The sequence below is a fragment of the Cyprinodon variegatus genome, unplaced genomic scaffold, assembly GCF_000732505.1.
Source record: "Cyprinodon variegatus isolate N-32 unplaced genomic scaffold, C_variegatus-1.0 Scaffold39, whole genome shotgun sequence".
Lineage (NCBI taxonomy): Eukaryota > Metazoa > Chordata > Actinopteri > Cyprinodontiformes > Cyprinodontidae > Cyprinodon > Cyprinodon variegatus.
This window is the reverse complement of record NW_015150492.1, coordinates 1,230,553-1,246,245: the sequence shown is the minus strand read 5'-3', so window position 1 is coordinate 1,246,245 and position 15,693 is coordinate 1,230,553. Positions and strand designations below refer to the sequence as shown.

The window sequence follows — 15,693 nt, the reverse complement described above, 5'->3', positions numbered from 1 at the left end:
CCAAGTGATCCTGCTGCCAGGACAAGAGATGTCTCAAGACTCCCAGAGGAGTCCACATTAATATTTATGCTCCCAGTTCTTGCAGTGCTGCAGTTGGTGATGAAAGATGCACGTCCAGTCCTGCATACGTATCTATTCATGCAAACACACCCTCGCTAATCCCTTATCTTCTATCCCACTAATTTCCTGCATCAATCAAGCAATCAGCCAGTTTTATTTAGAAACCACTTTTTATGCAGGTAGATGTAATACAGAATGCTTTAGAGGGGTTCTAACAGAAGTGAGCCTGCAAAGAAAAGGAGCAATCAATCCAGATGTGTCAAAACTAAGTAAATATAAGTGGAGATGATTTCAGAATGAATTCAAATATTTTTGTTTACTACATTTTCGTCTTAGTTTGACCTGCTCATTTTTATCTGACAACTAAAACGCATGAAATAAAAAAACGGGTGCTTTAGCTTGTATGGTATCGTAAATCCGACCAATAATATTACAAGACAATCCCCATTTATGTTTCAAAGCATATGTCCATAATATTGATCTCTCTTTTTAACTAAACAAAAAAAATAAACTCAAAATGGATAAAGCTGCCTAATCTCTTTATGTTGTTTTTATTTTTGATATGAAAATAAGCTTTTAGTTAAAATGCATTTAATGAATCAGAAAACCAGAATTTAGTGATTTATTTTTTTGTCTTCACATACAGTTAACCAATAGTCATATAAATTAAAAAAATTACTTTAAAAAAAAAAAAAAAAAACTAGCTCCAAAAAGCTTTTACCCAAAGGCATCAAACACTAGTTTTAACCCCAATAAAAAATTTGATGGATTACATATTAATAATACATCCACAGATTGAATACTGGCAATAAATGAATAAAATGTTCTAAATATGGATGGATGACAGGAAGAAAAAAAAATTATTGATTAAGTCTTCATTTTAACCGTGTTTTCTGAAAGCCTGTTCCAAACCATAATAAGAAAACATTTTTTTTTTTTCATTATCCAAACTGGAAATCTTGTATAATCTTATCTTTATGTTCATATGAAGCCAGAGGTACGGGGTCTCATCCGTCAAGTCTTTCATAACCACTTGGCCTTCATCTCTCTGGCAGTGATTCAGTCTATAACCATTCAATGATTGATCCAAACTCTTCTGGATTGTCCAGCTCAGGTTGACATGGGAATGCACGGATACTTGAGTGCCAGCGTTTGGCCTCTCGTCCTCTAAAACTGCCTTTAATTATTTAATTCCAGTTGAGAAAATCCTTACACTTTGTGTAGCTGAATAGCGCATAGTGATGTGCATCTGTTAGCTGTCTGAGCTTATGTCTGAGCACTGCCCTGGCGACCCCCCCCCCCCCATATTTGCAAACGACTAAATATGTCACAAACATTAATTAAATATATAAAAACATATCATGGAACATCAGTTTGTTTTGTTGATGTGTAATCCAATGGCTGGCTACATCAAGTGCGATCTCTTGATCTGAAGCCACTCAGGGAACAAGAGTGGACTGCTCTGGGTCCCTGAGCAAGACCCTTAACCCCCACACTGCTCCCTGGGGGCCACAGCCCACTGCATACCCAAGAGGATGAGTTAAATGCAGAGAGTTAATTTCGTTTCTCTGTACTTATGAAAGTGCAATGACAATAAAACGCTGTAAGAGAAAAATTGTATATTGGTGATATAAAAAGACAATGCTATGGGCATGCATCAAAACATTGCACTGCTCAGTGTGTGTGTGAGATGCAGAGTTTTATTTCCTCAGTTCACCTTTTTCAGGGATTTTCACCATAGATAATGCTAAATTCATACAGGAAAAACATCCCTGGCACAGTCAAATGGACTCGCTTACTACTGAATCAGAATTTTAATTCTTACGATGACTGGTCACTGCCTGACTGCATTTAACTGTCTTTTTGTTTTTTTTCCCCCCCTCTTACTTTCAAAATGGCTCCAGGTGAATGGACAGTGTGCGGGACACACAGCGATGCAGGCAGCCAGTCAGAATGGTCATGTGGACGTCCTCAAGCTGCTGCTTAAACACAGCGTAGACCTAGAAGCAGAGGTTTGTGGGATTTCTGTCTATTCATTCCTAAAAGTGTAATTTTTAGCGTGTCATAAAGCTGAAAAGTGGGGATATATATCATTTTTTTGTGTGTAATTATAATATTATATATTTAAAAATATTATATATTTTTAATGTGTTTGCTGTGTTTAGGACAAAGATGGAGATCGGGCAGTGCACCATGCAGCATTCGGTGATGAAGGCTCTGTCATTGAGGTGCTCCACAGGGGCGGGGCTGATTTGAACGCTAGGAACAAGCGAAGACAGACTCCGTTACACATAGCAGTCAATAAGGGTCATCTACAGGTTGTTAAAACCTTGCTGGATTTTGGCTGCCACCCTAGCCTTCAGGTAAATATTACCTTGAACCTTTTCACAGGGCTGGACAGATCATATAGGTCAGGTGTGTCAGGGAAAAGTGGAAAACCCTTTTTTAAAATGTATTACTTAAAGGGTTTTGAGTAACCTAAGTTTTCCCTTTAAGGATTCGGAAGGTGACACACCTCTGCACGATGCAATTAGCAAGAAAAGAGATGACATGCTGTCGGTGCTGCTGGAGGCCGGCGCAGACGTCACCATCACTAACAATAATGGCTTCAACGCCTTGCATCACGCTGCCCTGCGAGGAAACCCCAGGTATGTGATCGTTTTGTGCACCTGGTTGCTTATTTAGTGGGGCTGTGTGGAGGCTACATGCTCAGGATGATGCTTAGTGCTGTTGATAAACACTGCTTTGGTTGCAGAATCTTAAACTCATTTGACTGGGTATTTCTTCATGTTATTTTAGGCACACACAGTGGGATCATGAGGGTCAGATTTAACCCCAGACTGCTGTGCTTCTTTAATGTAGAGAAGGAGGCAGCACTGCCAGAATCGCTCATAAGTGACTTAATGAGCTTCTTTGAAAGATCCAGGGCATTTGAATTTCTGGTAATAGAACCGTAGAGGCTGTGTTGTGTTTTCTTTACAGATCAATCTGCTTCCCTCCAAAGATATACAATCTTTTTGAATGAAGCCTTTTAAACAAACCTAGGGCTTGATGCAGGGTTTTCCTTCACAGATTCCTCTTAAGCCCTAAAGTAAGGCCATTAAAAGTTAAATAAGTGTAATTGTGCTGCCTCACTAGAGACACTTACTGCAGTTTAATTTCAAGTTATTCTTTAAGGCTGCAGCTATTACTCCAACAGATGGCCAGGTCTGTTATGTTGACTACTGGTAGTTTAGCTGATAGGCTTTAAACTTAATTTGTAGTTTTATTTTACTGTTCTGCTTGTCCCTCACCATGTGTTGGGAGCAGAGGCTGGCCTGAGGAGGCTGCTTTCTGCAGCAGTGTCTCGTCTTGTCCTTGGCGACGGCTATTTCTGGCCAGCAGGTTGTTTTTTTTTTCTTACTCTTATCACTATGGGAATGTAAAGCTGGCTAAGAGAGGAGCTTAGCTGAATGAGACTGATCATTCAAGGTCTGTTAAGGTGGTTGATGTAGATGCTGGGACAACATTAAAGGAAGTTGTTCTTTATTGTATTTTACAGATGTTTGACATGCTGTTTGTTTTCCATTTTTAATGTTTAAGATTCAATAATCTGTCATTGTTGGTTTGTGTGAATAATGTATTATTTCTAGGTTTACTTCCACCACCAAGCTGACTTTTCTACCTGTTTTTGGGTACATTCTCATAAAAGTAGGTGGCTTATCAATTCCAAAGCCTGTTGTGATATTGAACTGGTATGATAATATGTGTTTTAACCAGCAGATTACTTTCTTACCTTGAGCAACCCGAAAAGGTGGAGCCAGTTCATTTTTTCTCATTCTGTAATAACTGCCGCAGCAGGAAAGACTCCCGTACGGCACCTGAAGATGGTCCTACTATTTTAGTTTTACATGGGGTATACAGAGTTGCCACCTTTAGCCTAAAGTCAGAGCGCGATCCACTGCATCTCCAACTCTCAGTCCTGCACGCCATCTCTGCTAGAGATGTTTTTTTTTAAACTGGATCGGCAGTCTGGATCGGCATTTTACATGCTTTGTCGATACGCATTTTTTTGCCAATATCGGCGTCCAAGCCTAATCTCTGCCTAAAGGTTCTTAGCAGAAATCAACAAAAATGGCGGCCCACATAGTTTTGGCTGGGGAACCTGTCTATAAAAATGGTCAAACGTGCAAATTATTTGTTGTTTACAGCACCTGTTATATGTTAGCTATTTTGGAGGTTGAGGTTGGTAAGAAACTTCTGACTTTTCATGAAGTTCCAACCCTATGGGAGCATTTTGTTTATTTTTCCACCTTGGAGATTAGACTAAAGAAAGTAGTAAGTAAATAAAGGAACTTATAATTAGACTTTATGTTTCCATGTGCTGCTTAACAATGTTCCTCTTCTCCAGCTTCACTCTTCCTCCTTTTGTTACTCACGTTAATCTTCTTTTTAGATATACTAAAACAGATATACACGTGCTAAACTGCACCAGCCATTACTAGAATACTGCACTCTGTACAACCGCTTGATATATGGCTTTAATGGCACAGATGCAAAAGCTTTAAGTGCTGGGGATGTTTTGAGGAAGTGTAGACAAGAACAAAATAATCTAATTGAGCACATTCTCTTGTCTATATTTCTGTAAACCGTTTAAGATTCAGAAAGTTGGTCTTGTTAAAATTTTCTATCACAACATAGAAGAAAAAGCAAAACCAAGGCATCAGGGATTACCTGCATTTCAAATCGTTTAGTTTGCCAAAGAAAAGTAATTGGAAATTGTTTAAGAACCCACTGCATGAAACAGAACTAATTTGAATTGTAGATATTTAAAATCAGTTGCTGCATAATTTGTATTAGCAAAGCAGCTTTCAGAACATACAGTCGAAAGCCGGTTTTCAGTAGGAGGCATTGATTTACAGGCAAAAAGTGCTGGAGTACAGCATTTTCTATATCAGGGCTTCGGTTGTGTTGTGTGTGAATTACCTGCCTCAGTCCACACTCTGTCCCCTCTCTTTCAGAGAAACAAAGATATATGTCCCCATCTCCAGTATTCCCATTTACTTTTATTTCACGCTCGAGCTGCTGCAATATTGGAGAGAGAGTCCACAAGTCCTAAAGCCCCCCAAATCTCTCCCTAGGTCCAAGTGAAAGCTCCGCGTCCAAGCATGTTTAGTGGAGAGACAGTCACTTCGATTGATTGCTTTGAGGAATTTCTGCCATAGAATCATATTTCTAAAAAAGTACTGATGTTGGCCCCTAAGAAATAAGGGCTAATCAGAGGGCTCTATTTAGAGGTCAGCATGTGGGACAGAAGCAGCATAACTTGAACTTGGAGAACTGGATTTTCTACCGAGTTGTGTTCAGTTTAAACATAAGTACAGGTTGTTTTGCTATACGGGAGGTTAAAATAGTAAAATCTATTATTCGATTATCCGATTTAATTTGTATACCAAAAAAAGTATCAGGTAATTATCAACCTGCTCTCAAAACAAGCTAACAAAATGGTTAAGAAGAGCAGTAAATCACATCCGTTTTTTTTAAATCTACATTCTTAATTGGAATTTGAAGAATCGTGTTCAGATGAAAATTTGATATATTGAGTACAATGGGTCATAAAGCAACTGCAGAATGATACATGAGCAGAAATGGCAAAAAACCTAAAATAATAGTGGTTCTAGAAAGCAGATAAAATAATCCAGATTTTAAAATGTAAATTTTTTTTGTCATTTTTGAGACAGACAGAAGCACTGTTGTTTAATGTCAAGTTATATCTGCTGATATAAGAAAAAGACAACCAATGTATGTGGTAAATACTTTAAAAAAGCAATCTGTTTGTTTTTGTAAGACTTTGATTACAGGAATCAAATAAAATAAACAAATTAAAAGATTAATTAGAAGTATAGAGCAGGATGTTTTTCACCTGTAAGCACTGAATCAGTTAGTCGTAAAACAGACATTAGACTCTACCAAATATTTATGGATATCTTAAAATCTGAAGAAACAAATATTACTGAATAGCCACTGAATAGATTAAATTAATTAATCTAGGTTAAGAAAACAAATTTTGATTTATTTTCAAAGCAAGTTTAAAGAAAATTGTAGATGTAAAAAAACACACAGAGAAAATGATAAAAAGTGCATTAATAAACAAAGTATGTTCTTTTTTTATATTGTTTTTCCTAAATTGGAACTTGACAATATAATTTTAAACTATAATACTATAAAAATCTGAAGTTAAAAGTATCTTTTTGTAATTTACTCTTAAATACAAAACTCCTGCAGAGAGAGGTGAAGCCCTCATTGTTTTCCATTCATAATGTAAGCTATGAATGTGAAATTCTGCTGTTTGGTTGGAAGCAGAAGATCCAGCACTGTCCATGTTGTTTGCAAGGTGGTTTTAAGAGCACAAGGTTAGTTGCACATGAGTGAAAAGAAGATTGAGGAAGATATAAAGGAGGAACTCTGTGGGAGATGAATACATCTTTCAACTTGGAGTCCCAAACTCTGAGAGAAATCAGCTCTACCCACTGGGGAGTCCTTCCAGACTTCAGCCTGCTAATTACTCAAACACACATCAGTAGCGCCTGAAACCTAAGACCTGTGTGGATTTAAACAGTTGGGGTCTATGCTGTACATTGCTTTTTGCTTTCACTTAAACTTTTACACAGGGACTCTGCCTCATCTCTCTTTCCTCCGTGCTTCTAGATGCCAGTAGCTTCCCCTGGTTTGTAAACAAAAGATTAATATCCCATGATTCATAAATGGGCTTTAAACAAGTATTGCCACTGTTTTATTTTTTTTTTATTGTTGTTTTTTCCTGTCTTTTACATGTATAACGTGCTCCCCTCCATTTCCTTCACCCTTCTCAGTTTTCTTTTCAAATGGATTGAAACACACAAACCTCAAAGGGTGACTGGCCCTGAGGAGATGGAAGGGATCTATTAGGTAACACGTAAATTTGGGAAGCATTCGGATGTAGCACGGCAACTAATATCCTGCAACTTTAATTTAGTGTCGGGAAATAAAATGTAGTTGGATAGAAAATGCAGTTTCTTAGGTTTTCTGAAATGTTCCTCATGAATGACTTGTATTCAGGAATAAACTTTAACTCTGTAATAAAGGAACGGTACAATAGATTCATGGCACAAATAATAGAAAATAACTAATGGTTGCCAATAACGTCATATTACCGAGTATTACCTATGTAGATGATTTAGTAAAATACTTAACATTTTTTAGCTGCATATGTTAAAATCGTACATTTTCCATGAAAGCCTTTTTAGTGAGACGCCACAGAAGGAGCAGCAGAAAGCAGACCTTCTCCTTTTGGAAGCATAACACAGCGCTGCCGCTCAGCCGACAGAGAAACGGCTACTACATCTATTTATCTCTTTCCTGCCAGAAAGATGAATCTGTCCTTTTTGGAAATATTGGACATCAAAATCTCAATAACGGACAATTGTGCATGTCTGTTAGGCAGCTGACTGCAGGGTTGTTAGGGACTAATTACCCACTTCATCTAGGCCTTTCATTCCCCCTGCTTCAATTTAGAAAGAGCTGAACACTTAAAGAGATGATATTCTGGCGATAACCATGCTCTCTTCAAATCTGCCTCCACATTTAGAGCTTGTTTTAAGTCGTCATATAAAATTGATATAACAATTAAGACGTTTTTTTTTTTCAGTCCTTTTCATAATTTGTAGATTAAATGACTGAATTTATTGAAAAAAGTAGAATTACGCAGAAACAATATACAGAAACACAAGCTTATTACACCTAAACCTTTATGCTCATGAGATTTAATACTAAATACCATGTAATACTCTCTCTGATGATAATGATAAAAACCTTTTTTTCAATTTTATTACCAAATGCCTGAAACATTTTTTTTTTAAAACTTAGGTGAACCATTCCTCTGCAGTTCCTCTGCACCTCTTTTTTAATCACTTACATTTTTTTATACTTTCAAATGACATCCAACAAACAGACCAAAATAAGACACTTTGGTCTTTATTGCTGCCTTTATGAGTTGTTCTAAAATGAAGATCTTTGAAGGCAGGTGATTTAATGTCAAGTTTCAGCCTAATAAATTCCCAATGGGATTTGACTTTTAACATTTTTTATATGAACCTTTCAGTGCAACTTAAAATCCAGACTACATCATGTCTACCTGGGTCCAATATATTGATTCAACACGTGTACAGGTCAGAAGAAAAGCTCAGGTTTAAGCTTTATTAAAAAATTGGTCTATTATGTTCTGTTTTCCCCGGACTTATTAGTTTATTGAAGTATCTGTAAGCTATGCAAAGTGTAACTAACTGCTAACATCTAGCTGGTGTGTTTGTAGCAGGGCATTTGCTCACATTGGGTGTTGTATTACTCACAGTGTCAGCTGCATGCCTATCCCCTGCTCTGTGTTTCAAACAGCTGTTTGGAGTGTGTTGTGGCAGAGAGGCAACACTGAGTCAAGATAACACGACGCTACAGCAGTTTTTCATTTGGAAATGTTATTTTTTTATTTATTAAATAAAGGACAAAGATTTAGCAGTTAGTCACCTATCATGCCAGATGATAATGAGATACATCAGCCATACAACGCTCATGATGGAGGACCTGTGTGCTGTTCTTTCAATGGCGAAGGCGTCAAACCCAGTCCTGGATCCTGTAGTCATCAAAGCATAGCTACAGCTGGTTGAAGGGGACCAAATCCATTCAAGAGGTGATTTGGTTCCATTTTACCAGCTTTAGCAAAGCATTGTTTCACATAATACCTGTTGGTGTAAAATACCTAAAAGGTTGTTGTTGTTTTTCTTGTTTCATCTGAAGAACATTTAGCATTCTGATAGATTTCTGAACCCAGCTTCCCGCATGATTTGATCTCTAGTACACATTCCTTATTTCACTTTCCTTGCTCACCTTTATCAGCAATATGTGACACCCAGGTATATTAAGCACCTGCACCCCATTTACCTTCACACCTACAATACCCAGGTACAGGTTATCAACCTTAGCCGCCTCCCATGTAGTCTATTTATCTTCCTTGCAATCTTTCTAGGATTTTTACCCCTTCCTTTCACAAAGTGAGAAAACGTTTTCTAGGAAAGGGATCATAATAATCTGTTGCAGTGCAGCTTGAGTCAAGCGTCCGGGAGTCGTGAAGCAATTACCGGCTCTGACAGATGGGGCCCTGCTGCAAGCATGCTGGTGCTCTGGTCACAGAGACGGCCAACAGACAAATGCAGGGGCATAACTACATGCACAGGTTCTCTGACTCGTGTTTCTACAGCAGCACTCAGGGGTGTGAAGGGGCAGCATTCATTCGAGTCCTTGAGGTGAATTTGCAGAGTAACATTGGATATTATTTGTGTCTTTTTTTGTAAGGATTATTTGCAGAACTCTGATGTATAACTGGTTGGTCAAATACTGTAATATATCCACTTAATCTCCTATTCATTCAACGCATGAAAGGAACTTCCCCCTGAAATGATCTCTTATGACTACAAGCCCCTTTTTAAAAAGATTGTGTTTTGATGCATATTTGGGGATCAACTTGCATTATGTTTAGTTTCTTCTTGATTGAGGAAAAACATTTAAATCTGACAGCCTACAGCAGTTTTTTTTCTGTCTTGTATAGTCCTTTATACAAAAACAAAAATCGAAGTCAGCAGGTCAGACTTCAAAGAAAACTGGCAATTGGCATCAAGCAGTAAAAAATCTAATCGTTTCCCCTCTAAACCTTATACTCTGTTTTCCTTCTTTCACACTCAAAAAGTCACTTTGCTGCACATTTATTGATTCAAAGCCCAGTTGACTGACATTTATTAGATGTTTTCAATCAAAACCAATTTATTTCTAATATCCGAGTTGTTTTTTGTCGCCCTATTTTGCAGGGGTCGGGGGGTGGCCTATGAACACAGTAAGCTGCTATAATTATTGACTTTTTCTGCCAGGCACAAATGAAATTCTCTGAGTAGCTGGTGACAGCTGAGCGATATACAGCGCTGCTTGTAGACAGCCCAGAGGTCAATATAAGGCCAGGTTGATATGGCACACCAGGCAGGTCTATTTGTAACATACACATGCACATCCATGCTTGCTCACTCCAGAGTCAGGTGGCCGCGCTGCTCAGCTCATTTAAGGGCCATAACAGGGCAAAAGCCAGGGGCACGACAAGCACTAAGCATTTGATAATGTCAGCATCTGCCGCGTTTGTCACTTAGACAGCAGGTCAAGGCTATCGGGAGGGCTTGGTGAAACGTGCAGGCCGTGGCACAGACTCGCACCCCTCTCATGGCTTTACAGAAAAGGTTGCTGAATTAACGCAAATGTCAGGCTGATAGATATAAAAGGCTTAGTTTAACTGGAGATAATGGACATTTGTTTATGATCCAGTTATCATGTAAGAAGCTGGTTTCAGGTGTTTATTTGCAGGCTACGTTTTATTGTGTTAATAGTTATTTTGAGCCCTGTGCGGATTAATTGGTGCAGATAGGTCAAAGGTCAGCAGCTTCACATCTTAAGACATTTTCCTCTCTAGTCCTGCTAAATTGAATCTGTCTAGATCCCCAAAACCTGCAAAACCCCTTGAAGATGCAACTAGGTTATCATTTATTCTAAATGCCTTCTCTAAAAACAAGTTTTTTGATAATTTACTTAAAACCAACAACTGTATTTTTAGGTTTTAGAAAAAAACATGCTTAGATTCTAACCTCGTGGCTAAAATGGCGCATTGCAAAATAAGTGTTATTGTTTTGAGATTATTTTAGGCAGAGATTGTATAAAAAAAATCAGCTGAAACTATATCATTTCTATGTATTACCTCTCTATTTTTAGTTTAGCAGTTTTGGCTAAAGTCATTTTTAAGCCACTGTTTAAAGTTATAAAGCTGCAGCTTGCAGATACCTGATATATATGGAGCCTTAGGTATTACGTTTACTTGTTTTCATGTAAAACATCAAGCTTGTTTGAGTTTACACTTGCTGCATCTCGGCCCATAAAATAAACATTTTTTCAGACTGAAATCCAAATTCAGATTATCTATATTAATTGAAATCTTATTTTTCAAAATAAATACTTAACTGTTTTCTAACCTAAAAAACTAAATATAGTTATAAAAATGGCTTTGAAATACAAGGCTATCGGCAGATTTTCAAAGAGAGGTAAACCTGTGCTAATGTTAGTCTGATTCTCATTTATGGTCCCAGCAAAGGGTAGAGAAGGGGGGCCAGAGTGGGTGAAAGTGCTAGATATGAATAGCTCACCATGCAAACAACTGCATGCTAAGCTATTGCTCTCCCCTCACCTCATTTCTCCCTCTGTACCTCTTTCCATATCTGTTGGCTTTTTTTTTGTTTGTTTGAAGCATTCAACAATTAGAATCAGCTGACAGGCCGGAGCTGACCCTGATCCTGCATTGTCACTTTTTTTGATGGTCTAATCTGGCTGCCATGCGGCCCAGCAAAGCATTTGGCAAGCATAGCAAACGTGAACAATGAGAGCAGGACTCAGAGAAAGGGGAGGGGGGTCATGGCGCAGCTGGGTTAATGCGGGGTGAGGGGGGACAGTTGGAGCTAAGACTGTTCACATAGAATCCATACATTTCCAACTCTAATGCAACATCCTTACTGTCCTTCAGTTACAAGCTTTATTTTTTGTTATAAGGAGCAGCAATGCTGGAGATTTGATCCAAGTCACCTTGCTTGAGCCATGCAGGAGCACTGGAAAAGATTATAGTATTAATAGTGAGGAGCAGCTCCCTGCGTACCACTCACTGCTGAGTGAAGTTGGTGCTAAGTTGCAGTTGGCTGACTGTCAGAAACCGTAATGCAGCAAAATCACCCAAGAATGAAAAGTGGCCCCAGTTTATTCAGCAAGGTCACAAGGAATCTCCAAACAGCCGTAGGTGGCAAATGCCGCTACATCACTGAACACAAGACGTGCTTTCAACCTTTTTATGACAACTTATATAATTACTTAAGTGTATTGTTGTTAAAGCTTGGATGAGAGCTTTTTATTGGCCAAGTCAGCTAGTTTGGGAAAAGCATTAAGTTTCCTTACAGTGATTACTGCTGCAGTGAGGCTGCCCAGAGACAGTATTGCTAATGTATGAGTCGTAGCTCTCATTCCAGTTTGCTCTCATTCTCTCTTACTTTTTATCCCTTTTTTGCCACACATACAATTCATAAAAAAACATTCAAATATCTACAGAAACATGTTTTCAGAACGAGGACTTGCACCCCACCAAGAATACATACTTCTTTACATTCCATAGCTTTCATATGTTCATATGGGTACATAAAGAAGTATGTACTCCAAGGAGGTAATCTTATTTTTCAAACATTCTCACCTTTTTTTTTGCCAAGGTCAGGGAGTTAGGAGCAGAACATTTTCCCCTCACTGTTCTCCTCTCCCAAGTATGGTAGTGTGCACTGTAAGGTGACTTTGAGTGTAAATTCAGTTCCACACTCGAGGCTTCGCTTTGGTTGCCATGTAAGGCTGAGCAGTCAGTTCCCCCGCCCCTGAAGGCAACAGAAATGTGGCTGTCCATACCATAGTCCCAGCAAACCCCCTTGCTTGTCTTCAAGGCCACCGGGACAAGTCTGGATGGTTGACGGGGGAGCCGTTGCAAAATTTGTATTGGGGTGAAAAAAAATGTTGAGAAAAAAAAAGAAGAGTTATCAGTTATTAGTAGAGGTTTTCCAGCACTTGACGTTCCCTGGCAGCAGCGGCAGTGCGCCTATATATGAAGGGTCCCTCCGATAGTCTGAACGTCTCTGTGTCTCTCCGCCCACTGGCATTTGAATCCGACTTCTCCGCTGCGATTTTGTCACCCAGTTTTAACACCATTCCCAGCATGCCTCCTCCTGCCGTACCAGTATGCATAGCTCTACCACTGGCCCTCTGGTCTGAGCCCCCCCCACCCCCCACCAAGTGTAGCTTTCTGAAGCGCCTGCTGATGGTTGAAAACGACAATGATCCACGTTAAACAGGAAGCTATTGTGAGCAGGATTTAGGCTTTAGGCGTGCGGGCAGGCCATAGGTCACATGAAGCAGCTAATGCCCACTCAGCACTTGTGGATCGGTACTCAGCATGCCCCCCTCCCTGCACATTGACCCACCCTCTTCATAGATCCTCACTCTATCTCACTTAGATTTCACGGGTCTCCCTTCCCATCAGAACCAGAGCTGATGTTGCTGAGCGATCCAAACAAATCCATAAGTCTTTGCAAGGTGGTGAGAGCTGTTCAGTAGTCCTCTAATGAGTCTTTACCCCCAAAGCAGCACATTCCACAAGTTGACGCTGCCTCTAACCACACTAAGGGGACCACCACTAGGGCATGAGGTTATGGGAACCAAGCTCAGCTTTTAAAGGTGGGAGACTGGGTGAATAAAAGAAAACAGAAAATCTAGTAAGAAACAGTGTTGCAATGGTTTTGCAGTGGTGGCGTCTTGAATAGTAATGAGAGAAGGTGTTAGCAGAGGTGACAGCTGTTCTCAGTACAAAGATAGCGTTGGAAAGGTGGTTAAGCCCCCTTCCCAAGGTGTGACGTTCTGTTTAGGAAATGTCACAGCTGCCCGAGAGGGTGAGAGAGGCGGCGAAATTCCTTCCTATGCTCGTTGGGATAGACCAGCGAATTAGCCTGGTGCTTGCTATGTCTGCTGCAGTACTGTGTGCCCTGCATGCCCTGCCTAGCCCATAGCAGGTTGATATAGAGAGAGAAGTGGGGGGGGGTGGAACTGGGTTAAAGCCCCGAGTGCTGAAGGTTCATCCTGTGACACACATCTGCTCAGCTGGCCATTGCTGCCCAATTTTACCCCCCTCCTTCCCCTCCCTCCACATCTGTATTAGTACACTGCTCACAGCTGTGTGCCGTCAATCCGCTTTTCTCCTGCCCCAAGACTCATGACCTGCCCGCTGCTCGTTCACTCCCAATACTTTTTTTTTCTCTCATTGGTTGCAGTGTTCCCTCCTCCTGCCCCATGGTCCTAAAAAGTGTGGCACATTTGCAAACTTACCTCTGGTTAGCAGACCCCACTGCCACTGTTTTTAGTAAAAAAAATAAAAAAGTCTGAAAAACATAAAGCAAGATATATAAACAACAGTTAAAAAAAGTCCATGAAATGATAGAATCCTGAAGGCAAGTTAAATTGAAAAGCCGTAGGATGCAAACGGTGCATTTTTCTGTCCGCATCCGTGCAGGTCTGAGTTAACAAGTCCGTCATTAGACAGCAGCAGAGCTGCAACCATGAAGCCTAATGAGCCAAAGAGCTGTGCTGCTGCAGCATGTCCGGCCAGTGCCAGGAACACAAGAGAGCAAGAGCAAGCAACACAACAGAGGGAGGGGTGGGGGATAAGATGAGAGAGATAGAGTGGAGAGTGCAAAAAACTGGGATAAAATCCATGTGGACCATAGCAACTCCCCCAGCTTCTATTTCCTCGCCTCCATCTGCATCTTCTCTTTATCCATACTTTTCCCGTTTTCATTGCCCCATTTATCATCTTTTCTTTTTTTTTTTTGAAGATGAGGAGCAAGTGAAAGGATACAGTAAAAGCTAAAAGAGGTGTTTTCTCAGGATAAGTTGCATCCCAATGATGCAGCTGCTGCAGCAGAACGGTGTATTCCACTCCCTCTTTCGGCTATGCGGCTCAGAGGCAAACCATGCGCTTAACACGTCCGAAGAAGAAGGGAGGCAAGAGATGGGATGTGAGACGTCAAGGCCAATCAGGGGTAAACTCCGTCCAAAAGCCAAAGAAAAGTACATATTACCTGTCAGATCAGTTTTTGTTTCATCTGTGCTGCTCCTCTTCTCCTCCCCTCCTCTTCTTGTAGTGAAGGGAGCCATAATGACCTAGAGAGCGCTCCAGCTGCTGCAGCCATCGTGTGTGCCGGGTGCACGCCTGACTCGCTGATTCAGCTTCTATGTTTGGGGGGAGGCGGTGTGGGGGAATGACAGGCGGGTTGAGTGCTACAGAGAGGGGAGGTGGGGGGGAAAGAAGGGGGAAGAGGAACACACAGACATATACATACAAACATTCCTACACAACTCATACCTTTAGAGGAGGAAGATGTTCAGCTGCAGTTTTTTTGAAGCAGGGGTAGAAAAAAGAAACTGCAGTGTTTTTCCTTTCCATCATTTACATTCTAAGGGTAGAAAACTGGGAGGACGCCCTGATCAGTTGAGGAGAGAGAAAGTGTATCCACCACACTCGCCGGGCTTTCTGTCGTCACTCAGTGAGCAGCGGAGCTTCACCGTGCTCCTAAACTGCACTTTTGCTCCCCAGTGAAACTTTGTGCAGTTGGCAAAAGATTTTAGAGTAAATATGACAGATTTATTTAAAGCATCGTCTGAAGTAGACGACAGATGTGCTTTTATCCAATCAGAAAACTTTTCCTTTCCTTTTTGTCCTTAAGAAAAGGTACTATTTATTATCAAATTGATTCTATAAAATACATCTTAAATTAAAATAAGACTTTTTCTTTAACATTTATAATTCTCATAACTACACTGTATTCAAATGCAATTTAGAAATACTCTATCAATCCCAAAGGAAAATTGAACGTTGCATTAACCCTTTTTTTTTGTTTTACTAGTTATTGTAGGTGTTGATGGCTATAGGAAGAAAGGATCTTATATATATATATATATATA

General features: G+C 40.0%; 1 protein-coding gene across 4 annotated transcripts in view; it reads left to right on the top strand.

The window, feature by feature from the left end:
* The window catches only part of mib1 (mindbomb E3 ubiquitin protein ligase 1), a 68,802-nt gene that overhangs the window by 18,311 nt on the left and 34,798 nt on the right, over positions 1–15,693 (top strand). For all 4 annotated transcript variants that reach the window (XM_015369902.1, XM_015369901.1, XM_015369900.1 and 1 more), the window contains exons 10-12: positions 1,965–2,072; positions 2,226–2,423; positions 2,557–2,708. In XM_015369902.1, coding sequence (XP_015225388.1) covers positions 1,965–2,072; positions 2,226–2,423; positions 2,557–2,708 — 458 coding nt within the window. The remainder of the gene's footprint in view (positions 1–1,964; positions 2,073–2,225; positions 2,424–2,556; positions 2,709–15,693) is intronic.